The sequence below is a fragment of the Pogona vitticeps genome, chromosome 1 (assembly GCF_051106095.1).
Source record: "Pogona vitticeps strain Pit_001003342236 chromosome 1, PviZW2.1, whole genome shotgun sequence".
Taxonomy (NCBI): Eukaryota; Metazoa; Chordata; class Lepidosauria; order Squamata; family Agamidae; genus Pogona; species Pogona vitticeps.
The window spans coordinates 159,893,644-159,913,229 of NC_135783.1; the positions used below are offsets into that span (position 1 = coordinate 159,893,644).

Consider the following 19,586-nt stretch of genomic DNA (forward strand, 5'->3'; position numbering starts at 1 on the left):
TTAACTATACATGCATTTAAAATAAGCACTATAATAGGACACTGCTCATGCTCATTAGTTGTGTCTTCCAAGATGATAATTATTAGTTTGAATGTTATCCTTCCAACATTCATCGCCTGAATTAATTGTTATTCATTCAGAGTGAGCACAGAAAAAAGGTTCTGCCACAAGCTATTCAGATTCGTTACCGAAGAATGTGTAAGCCAATCTACTTGATGACATGAATTTAGCATAAGATACAATTAACTTCCTAATAGCTTCCATATTTTCACAGATATCTTTCTAAAATAATGAGCCAGTGCAGAAAGTGGGAGAAGAACTCTTGCTTACCTCTACAGGAAAGCCACTTCTTAAGGCTCTGTTGTTAAATAAAAATATCACATCCATGAATTTTCCTGGATCTTTGCATCTAAGAGGGGCTCCGTGCTTCATCTGATTTGCATAGCAGTGGAGTTAGCTGCAAAAGGACCTGTTTTCCACAACAGTTCTCCACAGCTAATGATAACGAACACCCTTAAACATCTGATTGAAACTTTTATTTCAAAACTGTTTTATACTTTCCATAAACAGAAGCCATGCTTTATTTTTATACGTGGAGGATGGAGGACTTCCAACCAATTAATTAACTATTCATTGTTATTAAGCCAGCCCGCAAGTGAGGTCCTGTGAAGCATATATAAACAGTCATTCATTCATTCATTTAAAATATTTATATGCCATATTTCTCCTTAAAAAAAAAAAATCCAAGGCAGCTTACAGTATTAGGAGAAGCAAAATTAAAAGTTAAGCAATACATTATTATAGAACTTAAAAAGAACTCAACAAGTATCCTATTAAAAACTTGTAGATAAAATTAGTATGAAACACACATTAAAAACAATAGAAATACAGCAGTCCCTTCAAGAACCCCCTCTTAGTCAGCCAGTCATTAAAAGACAGCCTGCCTGAAGAGAAAGATCTTTGCCTGCTTGCAAAAGGGCAGCAAAGGATCAGGGTTGATTGATTTAAATCACTATTTACATTACTAGTAAGACTATATTTAAATCATGGCTTTCTACATAAAGACTTTCTTGCTGGTATAATCTTAGTATTTACGACGAGATGAAAATTTCATATCTAGAACAACTGTTCAGATTAATTTTATAGTTATATAAAAATGTATGTATTTGTTTATACTATAAGAAACATGTCATACTTATGAAATTTCTGTGAGGTGAACTGTTTTGAGTTTAATAGATTATTCATACTTGGACAACTTTTCTGCTATACTTTATCGGAAGGAGAAAAATAATCATTACCTCAATAATAACAATTTAGATTGTTATTTAACTAAAAAAATAACATTTTGTATGTGCTTAAACATTCATGTTTGTTCTTTGATGTGGTTAAAGAAAGTATCTTTTAAAAATAAAACATAGAATATCAGCCCAGTCCACAAATGAAAAACGTAAAATACTGTCCTTTGTAGCTCACTTGTTTTCATTTTGTTTGTTTGTTCATAATCTGGAAAAGAAAAACAAGTTTTCCTGCTTTATCAGATCAGATCCCAAACAATTTCTCGGTTTAGAATGAATAAATCAAAAGGAACAGAATTTTCTTTCTGGCACATCTTGACTAAAGGGAAAGGGTACTGACCAAAAGGAACTGATATACCTCTGAAGATATGTGGGGAAGTATGCACTGTAAAGTCAAAGTATTGGAACCTAACCCCAAAGGGGAGGGTGTAAAGGGTGATATTGTACAGGAATAGTGAATTTAAGTGTAACATAGTTTATGTTTGATTGTTTATTGTCTTTTTCTTATTTGTTATATTAATAAAAAAGTTTTAAAATAATATTCTTTCTATGCCAGCAGAAGAAGCTTCTGCTGTTAAAAGTGAAATCATTCCTTCAGCCTTCTCTAAATCCAAGTGCTGACTTCCACCAATTTGCTCGTGTGATTTCCTTTAAAGCAGGCTTGTCCAACCCACGGCCCGAGGGCCGCATGTGGCCCAGGTCAGCTCATAATGCGGCCCAGTGCAATTTTTTATTTTTAAAGAAATTCCAAAGTTTCAAGTTACACTGCCGGCGCTTGCACCCGGAATGTGGCCAGGGCATGTCACAACAGTAGAGGGGGAGAGAGGGAAGGAAGGAGCGGGAGGGGAGGGGAGAGGGGGGCTGTGTGAGTGCATTGCGCCATCCCCGTCAATAGGTGGACCCCCTCCCGGCCCCATAAAGCCGCTGGAGTCGAAGCTGGCAGCCTCTGCTGTCTCAGATCGCAGCTGCCGGTAAGCGCGCTTAGAGCGGGTCTGTGGAGGACGGCTAGGGCTGCCCCCCCATGCGGCCCAAACCAAATGTATGTGCGGCCCAAACCAAATTTTCATCTTCTAATGTGGCCCAGGGAAGGTGAAAGGTTGGACACCCCTGCTTTAAAGCATCATTAGCAAACATGAATTTTTTGAATGGTTCCCCCTGAGCTCTGAAGTTTATTATAGTTGGCATTATAGATGGATGATTGCTGGATACCCAAGTCGTAGATAATTCGTCTTCCACAGCACTTCAGGTCGGACCCTGGAACTGGATATTAACACTATTTGCAAGCCAATGAGCTGGAGACAATGCTTCTCCCATTCAATTTTTTTTAAATGCTTATAATTAAATTCTATCAATGTGTAGTTCTGTTTTCAAGTGCTCACTCGGTACCTTCGAAATTTCAACATCATCATCAGTAAAACAACTAGTTTTCTGTATTCTGTTTAAAGCTTCATAAGGATGCTCAGCATATGTTCAATATTTTTTTCAAGTCCAACATTGAGGATTCTGGCCATGGCAATGCCATCTATTTTCTCTTGATTGTGTTCATAAACTGTAATAAGAATACAGTAGGCCAGTTCTTGATTTTTATCCACCCTGCCTCCCACAGAAGGGAATTCCAGAGTCTGGGAGCCTCTCTCCCACGTCCCTACCAAAGGCACCTGTGAGGGTGGCGAGACCAAAAGAAAGGCCTTGTAGAGGGAGATGCAGTCTTTGAGATAGCCTAGACTCAAGTTGTTGGGGGCTTTATAAGTTAAAACTAGCATTTTGAATTGTGTCTGGAAATGGGCTGGCGGCCAGTAGAGCTGTTTTATCAGGGGTGTTACAGTTACCTTGACTTATGAAGTTAATCCGTATTGAAACTGCGTTCGTACGTCAAAAAGTTCGTAAGTCGAGGGAAACTTTTCCATAGGAATGCATTGAAAACCATTTAATCCGTACCTGCTGTTTTTCATTCATATGTCAAGGTGCTGTTGGTAGGTAGAGGCATTAGTTCCCATAGGAACTAATGCAAAGCCAGTTAATCTGTACTCTACCACTAGGGGGAGAATTTTTGTTATACTTTTTCTTCTTCTGACCTAAAATGAACTTAGGTAAAAAAAAAAACAGGAAAGGTTTTTTTTCAGGGTTTTTTTTCGTTCATAAGTCGAGGCTCCGTTCGCAAGTCAAAGCAACTTTTTGCAAATGGAGCCATTTGTTACTAGAATCGTTGGCAAGTGGAGACATTTGTAAGTTGAGGTACCACTGTATATGTTCCCTGTAACCAGCGCCAGTTAACAATCTGAATGTAGCATTTTAGACACGGAAGTTTCCAAACACTTTCCAAAGTAGCCACACATAGATTGTACTCCAGTAATCCAAACAGATTTAACTAAAGCATGTTTCACCTTGTGCAGATCAGACCTCTCCGGGAACAGGTGCAGCCGGCATGCGGGTTTTAACTCTGCAGATGCATTCCTGGCCACCACCAAAACATGGGCATCCAAGCTCAGGAACAAATCCAGGAGCACACCCAAGCACAGGCTGAATCCCTCTTGGCTGATTTGCCCTTCACTGATCAAGAGGATCTCTGTCTTGCCTGGATTAAGTTTCAGTTTATTCACCCTCATTCAGTCCATTAATGACACCAGATACTGATCTAGAACCAAAACAGCTCTCTCAGATTTAGATGAAAAAGAGATAAGAGTAGTATGTCATCCACAAACTCCCAACCTCTCCCAGCAGTTTCATGTAGATGTTAACTAGCATAAGGGACAAAACATAACCCTAAGGGAACACCACAGGCCAACAGCCAGGGTGTTGAACAGGAATCCCCCAGTACCCCCAACTGAGTTATCCCATCCAGGAAATACCAGAAACACTGTAAAATAGTGGCCTTCCCATCCCAGAGAGATGGCCAGAAAAAGATTCTGTGGTCAATGGTTTCAAAAGTGGCAGAGAGTTCCAGCAGAAATAATGACACACTCCACCTGTGCAGTTTTCAGTGTAGGTCATCCACCAAGGCGACCAAAGCAATCTCTGCACCATAACCAAATTGAAACAGATTTTGATAATTTGTCTCATCCAGGAGCCCCTGGAACTGTGAAGCCATCACACATTCCAATACCTTGCTCAGGATTGGGAAATCATAGACTGACAGGTAATTATCAAATACTGTGGGATTCAAGGAAGGATTTTTCAGCAATGGTCTTCTTCCTGTCTCCTTTAAGCATGCCAGGATCCTACCCTGCTGCAGGGAGGCATTCATCCTTCCTCCTACCTACTTGGCCAGTCCATTTCTGGCAGCTTTTACAAGCCAGGAAGATCAAGGATCCAAAAGGCAGGTGGTAGCCTTCAGCTCTCCAAGCATATTGTCCACATCCTCAGGTTGCATGAACTGAAACTCATCCATCAACAGAGGACAAGCAGGGGCCATAGTTACATCCATAGGACCTGAATCAACTACAGTATCCAAGTTAGAGTGAATCTACTTTGTCCTTTGTCTGCAAAGTGTTGTGCATATTCTTCACAGCAGACTATGGTGTGATTTGCTTTCTTTTCCTGTGAGCCAGCATGTAACAGGCCCTTGAACATTTGAAAGAGCTCGGCCAGATGACTCTGCAGATGCAAAGACTGCAAAGAATCACTTCTTCACTGCCGGCATTGCCACAGAGTAGGCCTTCCAGTGGATCTTAGCCCATGTTTGGTCAGGTTCACTCCAGGTTGTCCACCATAATTAGTCCAGTCTCCACCCCACTCGTTTCACCACCACCAGCTCCCGGCTAAAGCAGGGCCAGTTGACTCTACTTCATGGGATGGGATACTTAAGAGCAATCATGTCAATGCCTCTGGGCCATTTCCTTATTCCTGAGGTCAACAAGAGCTTCAACAAAATTGCCTGCCAAGGTGACAAGAAACTCTCCAATTGCTGTCCAGAAACCATTTAGATCTATAAGCCTCCTGGGGCAAGCCATCTTAATTGGTGCCCCACCCCAGCAGAGGCTTTGGACTCCAGTATCTAAAGCCCAACGAGTATTTATATGTTCATGACAATGGAACTGCAGAGAGCTCCTCCACACTCAGACCATTAACATCTATCCCAGTGCAGAAAACCAGATCTGAAGTGTGTCCTGCAGCACTGATGGAGCCAGATACCATTTGGGACAGCCCCATGGTTGTCATGGAGGACATGAAGTCCTGAGCCATTCCTAAGAAAGTTGCCTCAGCATGGATGTTGAAGTCCTCCAGCACAACAAGCCTAAGAGACTCCAACACCATCCCCAAGACCAGCTCAGCTAGCTCAGGAAGGAAGATTGTCCAGCAATGGTGTGGGTGGTACACCCACAGAATCTTCATTCTGTCCTGTGCTCTCACCTTCAGATATACATATTCAAATCCAGAAAACTGGGGGATGTGGTACCTGATGAGATATAGTCATGATAAACTATTGCAACTTCACCTCCCTGCCTGCTGCTGCAAGGAGAACCCTGGTAGACAAAGCTGAGTGACATTAACACCCCCGGCCTCATCCAACCAAATCTCTATAATGCAAGCCAGGTCAGCATGCTCGTCCAGGATCAAGTTCTAGATGGCTATAGTTTTTCCATTTACTGACCAGGCATTTAGCATTCTTTAAAATACAATTACCATACAGAATACATGCTGACAGTGATATAAAAACAGCTATAAAATCAGTTCAGACAGGTTTTTTAAAGCCACCGCCCTTATAATCCATTAAGAGCTCTAAAATGATGCTTTAGAAGATGCCAAAGTCGCTGAAATTTCTGGCTAAGTAAGTTCACAATAGGTCTGGCAGACAAAACCCATAAAAGGAAATCCTAGCCATTCACAGTACATCTGTCTCTTGTAATAATAATAATAATAATAATAATAATAATAATAATAATAATAATAATAATAATAATAATAATAATAATAATTTATTGTCATTGTAAGTATATACACAGTATACCCATACAACGAAATTCACAGACACCCAGAGACCAGACACATGCACACACATAACATTCCCCAAACACTCCCCACCACTAAAAGTCCCCCACTAAAAATACAAACATTCACATCGTAGGCCAAGTAACACAGTCCAACTAATTATTCACTACTGATGGTCTTTAAGCTCATTATTAATTGCAATTATAGCTCTAGGATAAAAACTATTTAGAAAACGTGTGGTCCGAGTCTTAATTGTTCTATATCTTCTGCCAGACGGTAACAGTTCAAAAAAGTTATAAGCAGGATGGGAAGAGTCTCTCAGGATGCTGTGTGACTTCCTCAGACAGCGGGATGTGAAGATGTCATCCAGGGTTGGTAGCTGCAGCCCGATGATATTCTGGGCAATTTTAATGGTTCTCTGTAGAGCTTTTTTGTCCCCTACAGAGCTACTCCCAAACCATGGCAGAATGCCATAGGTTAGGACACTCTCAATGGTGCTACGATAGCTACGATAATGTTAGATCTGTTGGTGATAATGAATCAAGTAGTCAGACAAGCCACACACTAAGAATGCACCCATCTTATCTGGGCCGATTCATAATTTACTAGTCTTTACCCAGTCCATGAGAACAGCACCTGATGCCTTTTCTACATGTAATGCAAAAGAGAGAGGTCGGTGTTATCAACAAGTGGATAATATGTCCATGTAGATGTTAAAGACAGACATAGGGAATAGCATGGGCACCAGGGATCCAAAAACACAGTTCCTAAGGAGGCACTGCCCTCTAAGGTCAACCAACCAAGTAGAAGCAGAAACACAAGTGTCTCAAAACCTATCCAGAAGGATACCAAAGCTAGTATTGTTGAAAACCATTGGAAGTCTCAAAGACTTTGGAGGGTTGCCTTTTCTTTCTCTCAGAAGAGGTTATCTCACAGGGCCACATCCCTACTTACGACCATTTCGAGTTACGACCAGCTCCGGCTGCAAAATATTGCTTCTACTTGCAACCGGAGCTTCCACTTATGAACAGAAAAAGGCAGGGAAAAAAGGTGAGAAATTCAAATTTGTAACTGTAGGTGGTTTGGTTGTTTTTTTTGGGGGGGTGCCTCCATTTCTGACAGGTCTTTGGGGGTCTGTTTGTTTTTTGGCTTTCCCCCCCATTTCTGAGGGGTCTTTGGGGTTTGGTTGCTTTTTGGGGGGTTTCCCCATTTCCGATAGGTCTTGGGAGGTTTGTTTGTTTTTTGGCTTTCTCCCCCCCATTTCCGATGGGTCTTGGGGGAGTTGGTTGCTTTTGGGGGGGATTCCCCATTTCCGATGGGTCCTGCATGCTTCCCTTGCTTTTTTCTTAGTTTTCTTTGCATTTCCGACCTGTTCCCTTTGTTCTCTGTGCATTTCCGATCTGCTTCTTTTTTTTTCTGTGCATTTCTAATGGGTCTTCCATGGTTGATTGCTTTTCTCTTTTTCCCCTCCTTCGGCTGGAAGGGATTACTCACGTTTCCAATGAGTCTTGCAGTGATTTTTTTGTCTGTGTGATTTTTTTTCTTCTGCTGGAACAGATTAATTGCATTTAAGTGCATTCTTATGGGAAATTGCGCTTCGACTTACAACTATTTCGAGTTACGTCCATCGTCTGGAACGGATTATGGTTGTAAATCGAGGCACCATTGTATTTAAAAGTGTCCATTTTTTTCATACTGCCCCCTTTTAAAAAAGAAAAGTATACTGTACCTTCTCAGAATTTTCTGCAAGAGCCCATTGATAAATCTGTTTGAGAATAGATTAAGAGTGTGGCATTTATTTTAATATATATAGTCAGGTACAAAATAAATAGATATGTGCAGATTCATGTTTTTGGACTGCGATTCCCTGGATTCTCCACATTTTTCCCAGACAACATTCTTTGAGCTGTAGTTCAAATACACAAATGTACATACCTCTACTCAGCATCCCTGCAGCAGTTCATACCGCAGGACTTGCCACTGCCGTTTTCCATCTTTACACGTGCATGCAAATCTAACACCAGTGCCACACAGGAAGGGTGACTTGGGTGGGCACCCACATTCACCCACTCTTTGCACCCGTAAACATTCGCCTTCTTCCCCTTGCTCTTTCCCATGCATGCATATGCAAACGAGAGGTTGTCTCTTCCCTCTTGCACATCTGTCTGCCAGGTAATATGTATGTGCAGAGTAGAAGTGTGCAGATTTGTGCTCTTGGCCTGCTACTCCCAGAATTTGGCTGGGGGGGGTAATTCTTGGAGAACTCTAGGAGTTACAGTGTGAAAACACAAATCTACACATGCCTAAAAAGTAACAACATGGAAACAAAAAAAAGAGAATAACCTCCCCAAATTAAAGAATTCTGAAATCCCATTGGATTGCTTGAATATGTTTATACAGACTATAATCTATAATATGTGAATTTACACACTGTAATGTGTCTGTCTTCTCTTTCTGCAGGAAATCAGAGGAAACAGCTCTATTAAAGTGGTGCATTTTGGTCTGGTGTAAGCTAAAAAAGTTAATACTTAGGCCATGAAAGAAAGTTAAGCCTATCACCATCTGGTGAGATAGAGAAGTATATTTCAGCTATAAGTCAATTTTGAAATCTTATTCAAATATTTCAACAATAACTGTTAAATATTCTTAGTGTCACTCATTTCTGTATGAGAATGTTAAGCATGTATTTAAATCAATGGGATATAAAGTTGCTCAACTTTAAACAACCCTAACTTGTTTATCAACATTAGATACATGTTTTCTAATCATTTTTGAAGTTTTTGCACCAGTTGTTCTGTTCTTCTGTCCATTTCTCAGGGCCTTGAATAAAGCACATCTTACAAGCTTAGTTGATTTACCCAATTCTGTTTCATGAATCATACCTTAAAGAGGCCATAACATACTTCTGTTATGTTTAGCCCGATCCTAGTTCTAATCCTTGGGAATGCTTTAATTCTGTTCAGCATGATTTTATACTTTTTACCAGATATTTTTTATTTCCATAGCTTCCTATGAAAGCAAGCCACTAAATGAGTACTTTCACTTACAAGATCTTAAAAAACTTTTCTCTTACTGTTCCTCTGCTTACAGCGGATAAGGGTGGAATACACAGGCCATCTTTTTCATGCCCTGCAGGGGAGAAGAGGTCTAGTAAAATTGTTTGCAATTTTCTTACAATAGGGTCTAAAAAATATTGCAAAGTGTTTAGAGACACAATCATGTAATTACACAAACCAGACTCTTCACAAAACAGGAGGAGATGTTGATGAGTGAACATCAGGTATGAATCTAGGAGTCCTGCCCCAAACCATCTTCTGAGAGTGTGACTTTAATACAGTCTGGCTTCACCATTGTTATAAGGCTACAAACCCGCTTCTTGTCTTTTAAGAAGGTCCATCTATGCATAAAAGGTAAAGGTTCCCCTTGACATTTTCAGTCCAGTCGTGTCCGACTCTAGGGGGCGGTGCTCATCCCGCTTTCAAGCCACAGAGCCAGCGCTTGTCCGAAGACAATTTCTGTTGCCACGTGGCCAGTGTGACTAAAGAACGCCGTTTTACCTTCCCACCGTGGTGGTACCTATTTATCTACTCGCAATTGCATGCTTTCGAACTGCTAGGTTTTTGCAGGAACTGGGACAAGTGACGGGAGCTCACTCCGTCGCGTCACGTGTGGATTCGATCTTACGACTGCTGGTCTTCTGACCCTGCAGCACAGGCTTCTGTGATTTATCCCACAGCACCACCACATCCCTCTTTCCATCTATGCATAGGTCCCTCCATTTTACAAAACCATAAACTGCGAACGTAACTCTACATACATTCAGACAGACAATTAAGGACTAGGCAGAAATAAAAGCAATGTGGGTCCCAAAGACATGGAGAATAGAAGTCCTAGAGAATTTCATCTCCCAGCTCCCATCAATGGACAGTATAAATCAGCAGGAATTATGAAGGTGAGTGAAAGACTCATGCTGAATGGAAAAGAGCTTCAGTTTCTCATCTTTCTGCAGCACAGAGGGTGACCAGCTGCACCTTCTCTCCAACTCCAAAGCTAAAGTCATTGTGCAAGGCCAGCCATGGTGATGGGGCCGCCGCAGGGATGGCATGCAGCAGGCAAAGAACTCCTGGAGAGGCAGGCGACTCAAGCAGACTGTCAGCCCCCTCATGTGCCTCTCTGTGTCCTCCCCTAATGTAATCCAGCCAGTGGCAGGAGCAGCAATTAAACAACATCTCTAGCACAGAATTTTCTACTCCTCCTTCCATTGTATGCAGATTTTAATTTCCACTTAAGGCTCTGCAATAGATAGCCCAGTAACATTCTGCTGGACAACACCATCACTGAGGATACTTCTGCAAAAGATCAGCCTTTTATAGCCAGTACCATGTTTTGACGGGGGTGAAAAAGTTCCCAATTTTCCAATCCACACCATCATTTTAACCAAACTGCCATAAAATATGTATTCAGCTTTTTCAAGTGTTAAAAGGGACTGAGAAACGATCCTTATGCTGTATTGCCATGACTGTAGATTTGTACCTGTATACTGTACTAAGAATGGATTTGCCCCTACGTTCATCCCTGTGTATTCTGAACAGGTATATAATATAATATAAACTTAGTCTTGGTTTCCCAATTTAAGATGAAAAATAACTTGAAGCAGGTTTATCATTAAAGTCCACATAAAAAGATGGAAACCGATTAACAGAGCCCTTGTCAAGTCTGTGTTAAAGATGGGTTTTTTTAAGGTTGCCGCTCAAGAAAAAACCCTTTAAAAATTGTACTACACACACCCTGTGGAGGATGGGTTTAGTAAAAGAAGGGGAAAATAAAGGATAGAAACTTATCAGTAAGAGTCAGATGAATGCATTAAATCCATGCTGAAAAGCTTATATCCTCAGCAGACAAAAAGTAATAAAATACATAAGATTCTCAACACTCCGGGGGGGGGGAGGTACATTAGTAACGCAAGGGCTATGAGAGAGAGACGTCATTAACAATATGAGATTCCACTCTGGGAAGTTGTGTATAAAACAAAATGATTTATATGCTTTTTTACAATTATTTGAGGAGAGCATATGGTTTATAAGATATTCCATGTAAATGCACTTTCTGACGTAGATGTAGTCCAACAAGAGATCAAAGAAACATTTTACTTGTTCAGCCTAAGGATGCTGAAATGGGTTGCTTAGCCATAGAGCTGTTTTGCTGAACTGCAGCCATATTTCTGTCAGTACAAGTGATGGTCTATATGAGGGATTAATCTGACACCAGACAGTGATCCTTAATCCTTCAGTATATCATAATCTATTTACTTTGCATGCTAAGAGGATTTTGGTTTTAAAATATACGGAAGTGATGCTAGAAATGTACAGAAGATCAGGAATACCGTTTCCTAAAATCTCAGTTTTAAAATAAAATCCTTTTATGGATTTCTTGGAGTTCTGTCCTTTCAAAGCATTGAATAGGGATTTAACTGGAAGTGGGCTTTTTCCACCCAGCCTTTTGAGACTTTGTTCCTCTCCCCCCACCCGACCTTTGTTTGTGTGTTGGATGTAAGATATGAAATGAAAAGGGTCTCCTCAGCTGCATATCATTTACAGTGTGCTACATGGAGATATTTTATTGACAAAATCAAAACAAATTCCATGCTCTCGGGCACTGTGTATGTATTGTTATTGGAGTAATTTCTTCATTCCTTTAAAGTATTTACGGTACTGTATATATAAACTGAATTCTTATTTTTAAAAAGGGACATTTATAAAATTCCACCTCTCAATACAGTATTAAAACAAAAATAATACTCCATCACAGTAACATCAAGAGACTGTAAACAAAACTAGTCTACCAATTAACACCATGGTTAGTTTAAAAGGCCTGGATAAATAAACAGGTTGTCCTGGCAAAAACAATAATGTAATGTCAGCATCAGTTATACCTTCCTTGGGAAGAGGGCATTCCAAATTTAGCTTGCCATCACAGAAAATATCCCCAACTCAGATTGTGTACTGGCTTAGAGAAGGAATTCATCTGAGGATTTTAACCCAGGGGGAAGTTGGTATGGTAGGAGACACTCCTAAAGATATTGGGGTTCCAAGCAGTGGCGTCTTCAAGGTACAGTAAGTAGCAACATCTTGAATTGGATTCAGAAGCAACAGAACAGTCAGAATTTCTGCTATAGTGAAAGTTCTGAACTGACTTCAAGGGTGACCCATCACATGTTATAGTTATTTAGCTTATAAGGTTAACAGAGCATGGGTCACTTTAGCCATACTACATCTATCCAGGAAAAGAACCTGGCAGACAAGCTGAAGCTAGTGAAAGGTAAGCTAGCTATCAAAGCTACCCGCATCTCTAATGACAGTGCTGGACTATGGAGTGCCTGTAAATTGAACAGCTAGTCCTTCAGGGGGAGAGGAACCACATTCAGAACAAGAATACTGTACATCAATAGATCAAACTCAGTCTGCTTTGGCTTGAATGCAGACAGAGAATTTTACCTCATTACTTATGCTAATCAGCTCATTCAGGCACGTTTGTCTGTGTTGTAGCCCAGTTGTATGTTTTATGACAACAGCCTGAACAATTGTCTCTGCTTGCAGTTTTTGTACTCTTGTTCACTCTGACCCCTCTGAATTCAAATGTGGATTGGGGGGGTGGCGATACACATCCCTCATACTGGCCTTAACCAAAGCCATTTCTTCACCTTGTGTTAATCTTCTTATCTACTTCTTGGTGTATTTTTCACCCACCAATAACCTCTGAACAGCTCTTGCAACCACATACCACGTTCCCCTATCTGTCATACCCCAAGAACTGAACAACCACTAGCAACCACTGATGGACCATCAGCATACTGGACCCTTTAGATTTCAATTGCATGCCATACTCCTTTTGTCCCCATGCTTCTACTACATGTGCATCCATTGAGGCTACCCTCTATGTATCTAAAGAAATGGCAAATATTCCACAAACCTCTATGCCAAATTAAAAACCTGTTAGTCTTTAAGATGGCACAATGTTATTTGCATCAACAGGTTGAGCACCCTAGACTCAGGAACCATTTACAATGGCTCCATCTTGTCAAGATTCAAGGTGAGTTTTCTGGCCTTCAGGCAGCCCATCATTGAATCATGAAATGAGCTTCCCTTATATCTTCACCTTTAAAATGATAATGCTCCTAATATTTCTTCCATACCTCTGGATGACCTTATCCAGAAACTTCATACAGAAATTAAAAGACCATGAGGCTAAGTTAGAACATCGTCCTTTATAGTCTTGCTGTGCAGTCAAACAGAACCCCCCTCTCCAGTGTTGCTGTATGAAACAGGCCTTAGTTTTATGAGTGGAACCACTGAATTGCCATAGCATACAACCTACATAAGTAGCTTGATAAGACACTATAGTATCAAAAGCCACTGTCAGTTCAAAGACATGTAACAGGCTTTCCAGTGCTATTTCAATGGCAACTCTTGGCATAGAAACAAACTGAAATGAGTACAAGCCGCTGACATGTGGTACAAAACAAACTCTTCTGCCTGTTGTCACTGCAACTCTCAAAATAAAGCAAAAAAAAGCAAAGCGTGCTGCTTATATGCCGCCCCATAGTGCTTCAAGCACTCTCTGGGTGGTTTATAAGTTAATTATGCAGGCTACACATTGCCCCCCCCCCCCAGCAAGCTGGGTACTCATTTTACTGACCTTGGAAGGATAGGAGGCTGAGTCAAAAACAGAGAATGAGGCAGCAGCAAGAACCAATACTAAATCCTGATGCTATTTTCCTTCCATTATTTTTAGTGAGACCATCCCAAAATCAATAAAAATAACTTTGAAAATAGGTATATTGCAATAAAAGTAAAGTTATCCCTTGTTAACTTAGAACTATAAGTTATGGATTTGATATAAAATTTATATCCCTTTCTCATTTTTCAATATATTTTCTTTTCAATATGTATCAAACACTTTGTATTACCATAAAAGCCTATGGGGCAGCATAAAGGAGGGAGCCTATCCAAAAGAAACTTTTGTCTCCTGCCAAGTAAGGGCTTCTCCCAAATAACTCAAGGATGCTCTCTCTCTTCCCCCTCCCAGCTGAGAGCCAAGCAGGATTGGGAATATAAAGGGAAAGGTCGAACTGACATTTCTTACACTGGAAATCCTCACAGTAATTATACTCTTTGCTCTAAAAAATATAAAACAGCCATTGTATCCTACTGTTGTATCCATGTAATCGTATAATTCTGATGTTTGTACAAAAGTGTCAATTGGCATCACAAGACCAAAAACCTGCCATCAGTACAAGGCTATACCAGAACGTGTTGTGTGTAAACTATCCAAGAAATTGGGACATTTTGATCTAATGATCTCAACTTGTTATAAGATGTAATCCCTATAAAGGAATGGCTTTTCTTTCACTATGGTGAGAGAGATTGATCTGACCAATACCATTCATCTCCATTCTGACGAATATCTAATCTTTCAATAAAACCCAAACCCCTATATTTCAAAAGACAACATTGTGTGTTGGGCTGGGTGTTTTTCTCTCTCTATCTAACAGGTGCTCAAAGTTGGACCTGCCAGAGAGAAACAAACTGGAATTTTTACAACAGAGTTGTTACTGCAAAAAAAAGCAATTAATTACATTACACATAACTATATTTGAAGGGAGTTGCTTTTAAGCTCTAGGAATTAATAAACACCTTCAGCCACACTCTCAATGCCTTTCCACTAGGTAACTAGCCAAGGGAGGCAGGAGAGTTGGATGAACCTCTCCAAGCTCCTTGTCTAAAAATTTAGGCCATTAAAACCAGACAAGTAAGCATTCTGAATTCTTTCATTGAAATCTTATTAATAGCATCAAGGTCAGATAAACAAAACCAATGTTATGCTCAAAGTGCCCAACAAAGATGTCACAGCAAGCCTTAAAAGTTTCTAACACACACTTTTAAACAAAATTGTTGAGGGTCTGATCAGACCCACTGAATTAATGGAAACTTGGTAAGTCAATCCTTATACATTGATTCTGTTGGTCCGTTCTAATTGGAACGAACAAGTAGATTTAGGCCAACCTCTCCAAAGCCAAGATCTGACAGGAAATATATGGCCTGCCTGACTAGAAACCCAATTGGTCCTAGTCAGTATAACCAATGATGAGGGATGATGGGTTCTGTAGTCCAACATCTGCAGGACTACATGTTCTTCATTTCTCATTTATATGTTATAACCTCTTCACAGCTGCTCAAGGATGCAATGATGACAGAGAATTAAGATCATTACCCACCTCCGTATGATAACAGATAGGGCTGTGCACTGCAAAAACATTCATTTTTGTTTCATTTCATTTCTTCCAAGGATACCTCTTTTGTCTGCATGTCTTTCATGCAGCAGTCCTTCCATTAAACACACACACACATAAAAAAGACTGTCCCTTTCGGGTTCTTCCATTTTGTTTTCCCCCATTCATGTTCTCTCTAGTACTCATTCAAAAGCCCTGAGGAACCCTTTCCTCCAGGGGCTAGGCATGCAACAGAGAATCAATCTTAAAGTTCTAAAGAATCATTTAAAACTACTCCAAAAATCCAGGAAGGTATGATTACAAAGAATCAATTCCAAAGCCCTAAAGATCCCTTAAAACTCTTTTTAAAAAGCAGAGAGGTTTGGTGACAGAGAATCAGACTATTCCAAAAGCAGGCAACAGTACATGAGAAAGAAAAATAATAATCATAAAAAACACTCCCACCAAAACACATGCCCTTAATAGCATAAACAGATGGTACATTAATAGTGAAGAATATTACTTAGCTCTCTCTCGCTCTTGCTCACTCTCTCTGTATCTAGCAGTACTTCTGTGCTTACTGAAGTTTATGTTTCTCCTTCCTTCACCCTACCATTCCTCCTTTTCTAATTTTTCCTAATTCAGTTGTATCTTTCCTCTACATTTGTTATTTATTTTTGTCTTGGTGTCACAATTTGGGGGTCGTTTCATTAGGCAGCAGCACTTTATCTCCTTGTTCCACTCCCCCAATTTTAGGCTAGATTTTAATTTGATTTCAGTCTGTGTTATTTAGTGTGTTGGTGCTCCCCCATTCCCACTTGCTTTTCCTTTGTACTCTGTGGTAATGTGTGCTAATAACATGCTAATTACACACAGAGTAAACTCTCAGCACAAAAGAAGCACAAATACATCACAGGCTACCACAGGACAGAGAAACAGCACACATTCACAAACTTAAAACAATACTGTTCAGCAAACCATAATAATAAAAAAAAAAAAACAGAAAAAAACTAGGCCTACAAATCTACAGTGTGTCACAACTAGCTCCCTACTAAAGGGTTAACACATCTCCAAATTCCATGCTTTTTAATGAAGAAACAAAAAGAAACATATGCTTTTATAGTAAACTATTATGGCTAACACAAAAACTAATGGATCTGCTTGTCCGCAATTTGGCAGGATTTGTCCTTTCTGAAGGGGCTACGATGTGTCATGCCGCCTAGAGTGGTCTATTGACTAGATAGGCGGGATATAAATAAAATAAATAAATAAATAAATAAATGCACCAATGCAAAATGGCAAGAACGTTATGTTTTGGTTTGCAATGTAAATCAGTGTGGAACATGAACATTGGAATTGCCCTATACCAACTGAATTAGATTGGATTATGTCTGAATCAGTCCATACAAATTCCAAACCACTAATTGGGAGATACTTGCATGACCCCAAATTCTGGAACAAGAAAAGCTGGCATCTACTAAACCTGATGCAAATCAAGCATGTTTGTTTATATTTCCTCAGTTTACATAACGAATCCTGCTATTCACAAAAACAAGAAACATTAAAATATACACAGCAACACACATACCATACTCCAAACCAGCTTTTCACATATAGTATAGTTTTTGAGTGTCATCGAGCAATGCCTATACCTCTGAGGCTTATCCTTACAGTCAAAGATTTTGCTTAGCTTTGTTTTGGACATGAAAGAAGATGTTCTTAAAGGGCTACATTTTACATCCAATAATAAATGTCACTCAGAAACAGTAGGAGATTAAAAGTGACTGGTGGCCAGTAATCTCTAAGTATTCCTTCCAAGAACATTCGTAATGGTGAAAGTTGTGCAGTCCTACACTTGACATTTCATCTGATTCTCATTAAACTATTAAAAGGTAAAAGCACATTTTAAAGAAATGGTTGGCAATGCAATGTATGGTTCTTCCATGAACGAAATGGGCCACTCAAAGGTCACTCCGTTGTTCTCTAGGGAACTCCAATTTCCTCACCACTTCTCAAAAGAGGGAAAAAAGCCATCAAAGAGGGACACAAATCAAGCACCCATATCATTTGCATTTGATGACACATTTGAATCTCCAATCTGAGCCTATTTCACAAAACATTCCTGGGCTGTTTGAGCAACTTTTTAGAATTGAGCATTATGTTTCCATCGGTTATATATTTTTCTCACCTAGACTTTCTCAATACCCGAACCATCAAATTCATCCACAGGGTGAAAAAAATCCTGGAAGTTATTAGGAAACCATCTTTAAGGGTGCACCATCCTAATTGGTTGAAGAGTCACTAATACTAATTCAGCATGGCTGTCCACAGGTGGCTGGATGTGGATATGCACACAGCTTATTTTAACACACCACTATGTAGTGCCTGCTCCCTGTAAAATTCCTACAGATACCCTTTCTTGATTTACTGGCTAGTAAGCTGTCCAAGAAAAGGGACACTATCCTATTCCCTTGGGCAACTCCCATCCTGCCTAGCACAGCACAGCGAATCAAGGGGTATGGAATTAACTGGTAGAGACCAAGAGTCTTTAGGCGGGCCATGAATTCTTGCTTCAACCAGACAAGGCAACCTCCCTATGAATGCTGAATCCTCCTAAACTAGAGAGACAATGGGTGATTCAAAACCATCCATAGATAATATATTTAATGTCACAGTGGCTTGCATTCATAAATACAATGCTTTCAAAGCCAGTACATAAATATTCACATTTTCCCATTAGCCTTTTAAAAAGCATCTTTTCCAGATACAACCACCTCATCACAAGGAATTACTCTTTATGCCTTGTGCAATATACACCATATATATCAGGGGTGGGCAGTTAATTTCTATAGGGGGGGCACATGAAAAATCTGAACTGTATTCAGGGGCCAAACCAACTTTACTTAAAAATAAAATGAAACAGTGATGTTATGATTGTTTTTATTTTAAGCTTGTTAATCTTCACAAATACTAAAGAGGTTTTTGTGGTATGTTAAAGATAAGCAGCTGATCAACTTTAGACAAAAAGCTATAAATGGTTTTGACGTTCAAAATGGTCTGCAGGCCGGACAGGAGCAGCTCGCAGGCCGTATGTGGCCCTCGGGCCACACTTTGCCCAGGTCTGATATGCATGATGACAGAATGCCTTTTTGGAATAAGACATTTTATATTCCTATTCTTGCAACAGCACCTCAAATTAAGAAACAATTCAGGCTAGATGCCAGCATCCCCACTTTCCTCCCTTTCAAAATAAACCACTGCCCAGGAATAATATCTCCTTTCTATATTCTTAGCTCCTCCTGCCTCTGCATATTCACAGTAGACAATACGAAAATGTAGTATATACTTATGTATATAGAACTGGAAGGAAGTTGTATTCAAAGGTATGTATTATTACAATGCTGCTTCCTTGTAGAGCCCTGTGGCACAGTGGTTAAACTGCAGTTCTGCAGGCAAGACCCTGCTCACAACCTGAGTTTGATTCTAACAAGGTCAGGCAACCAGTTCAAAGTTGACTCAGCCTTTCCTCTTTCTGAGATCAGTAAATTAAGTATCCAGCTCACTCTGTGTGGGGGGGGGATGTGTAACCTGCATAATGTCATTGTAAACTGCCCAGAGAGTGCTTTAAGTACTATGGCAGCAGTTCTTAATCTTTTCATTAGCCCTTTAAATTATTGATTGATTGATTGATTGATTGATTGATTGATTGATTGATTGATTGATTGATTGATTGTCATTGTAAGTATATACACAGTATACCCATACAATGACATTCACAGACACCCAGAGACCAGACACATGCACACACATAAAATTCCCCAAACACTCCCCACCCACTAAAAAATCCCCCAACACTCCCCACCCACTAAAAGTCCCCACTAAAAATACAAACATCTACACCGCAGGCCAAGTAACACAGTCCAACTAATTATTCACTACTGGTAGTCTTTAAGCTCATTATTAATTGCAATTATAGCTCTGGGATAAAAAATATTGAGAAAACGTGTGGTCCGAGTCTTAATTGTTCTATATCTTCTGCCAGACGGCAACAGTTCAAAAAAGTTATAAGCAGGATGGGAAGAGTCTTTCAGGAT

General features: G+C 40.0%; 1 protein-coding gene across 3 annotated transcripts in view; it reads left to right on the forward strand.

The window, feature by feature from the left end:
• Nucleotides 1-9,072, forward strand: part of WDPCP (WD repeat containing planar cell polarity effector) — a 280,521-nt gene extending 271,449 nt beyond the window's left edge. For 2 of the 3 annotated variants that reach the window (XR_012088494.2, XM_073003880.2), the window contains one exon: nucleotides 8,685-9,072. Coding sequence is in view for 2 of the 3 variants with exons in the window: in XM_073003880.2 (XP_072859981.2) it covers nucleotides 8,685-8,735 (51 nt within the window). In the remaining variant the exon portion in view is untranslated. Of the gene's footprint in view, nucleotides 1-7,160; nucleotides 7,275-8,684 lie in introns of all 3 variants that reach the window. The other variant, XM_073003877.2, reaches the window with a different exon arrangement.
• Nucleotides 9,073-19,586: the final 10,514 nt, after the last annotated feature.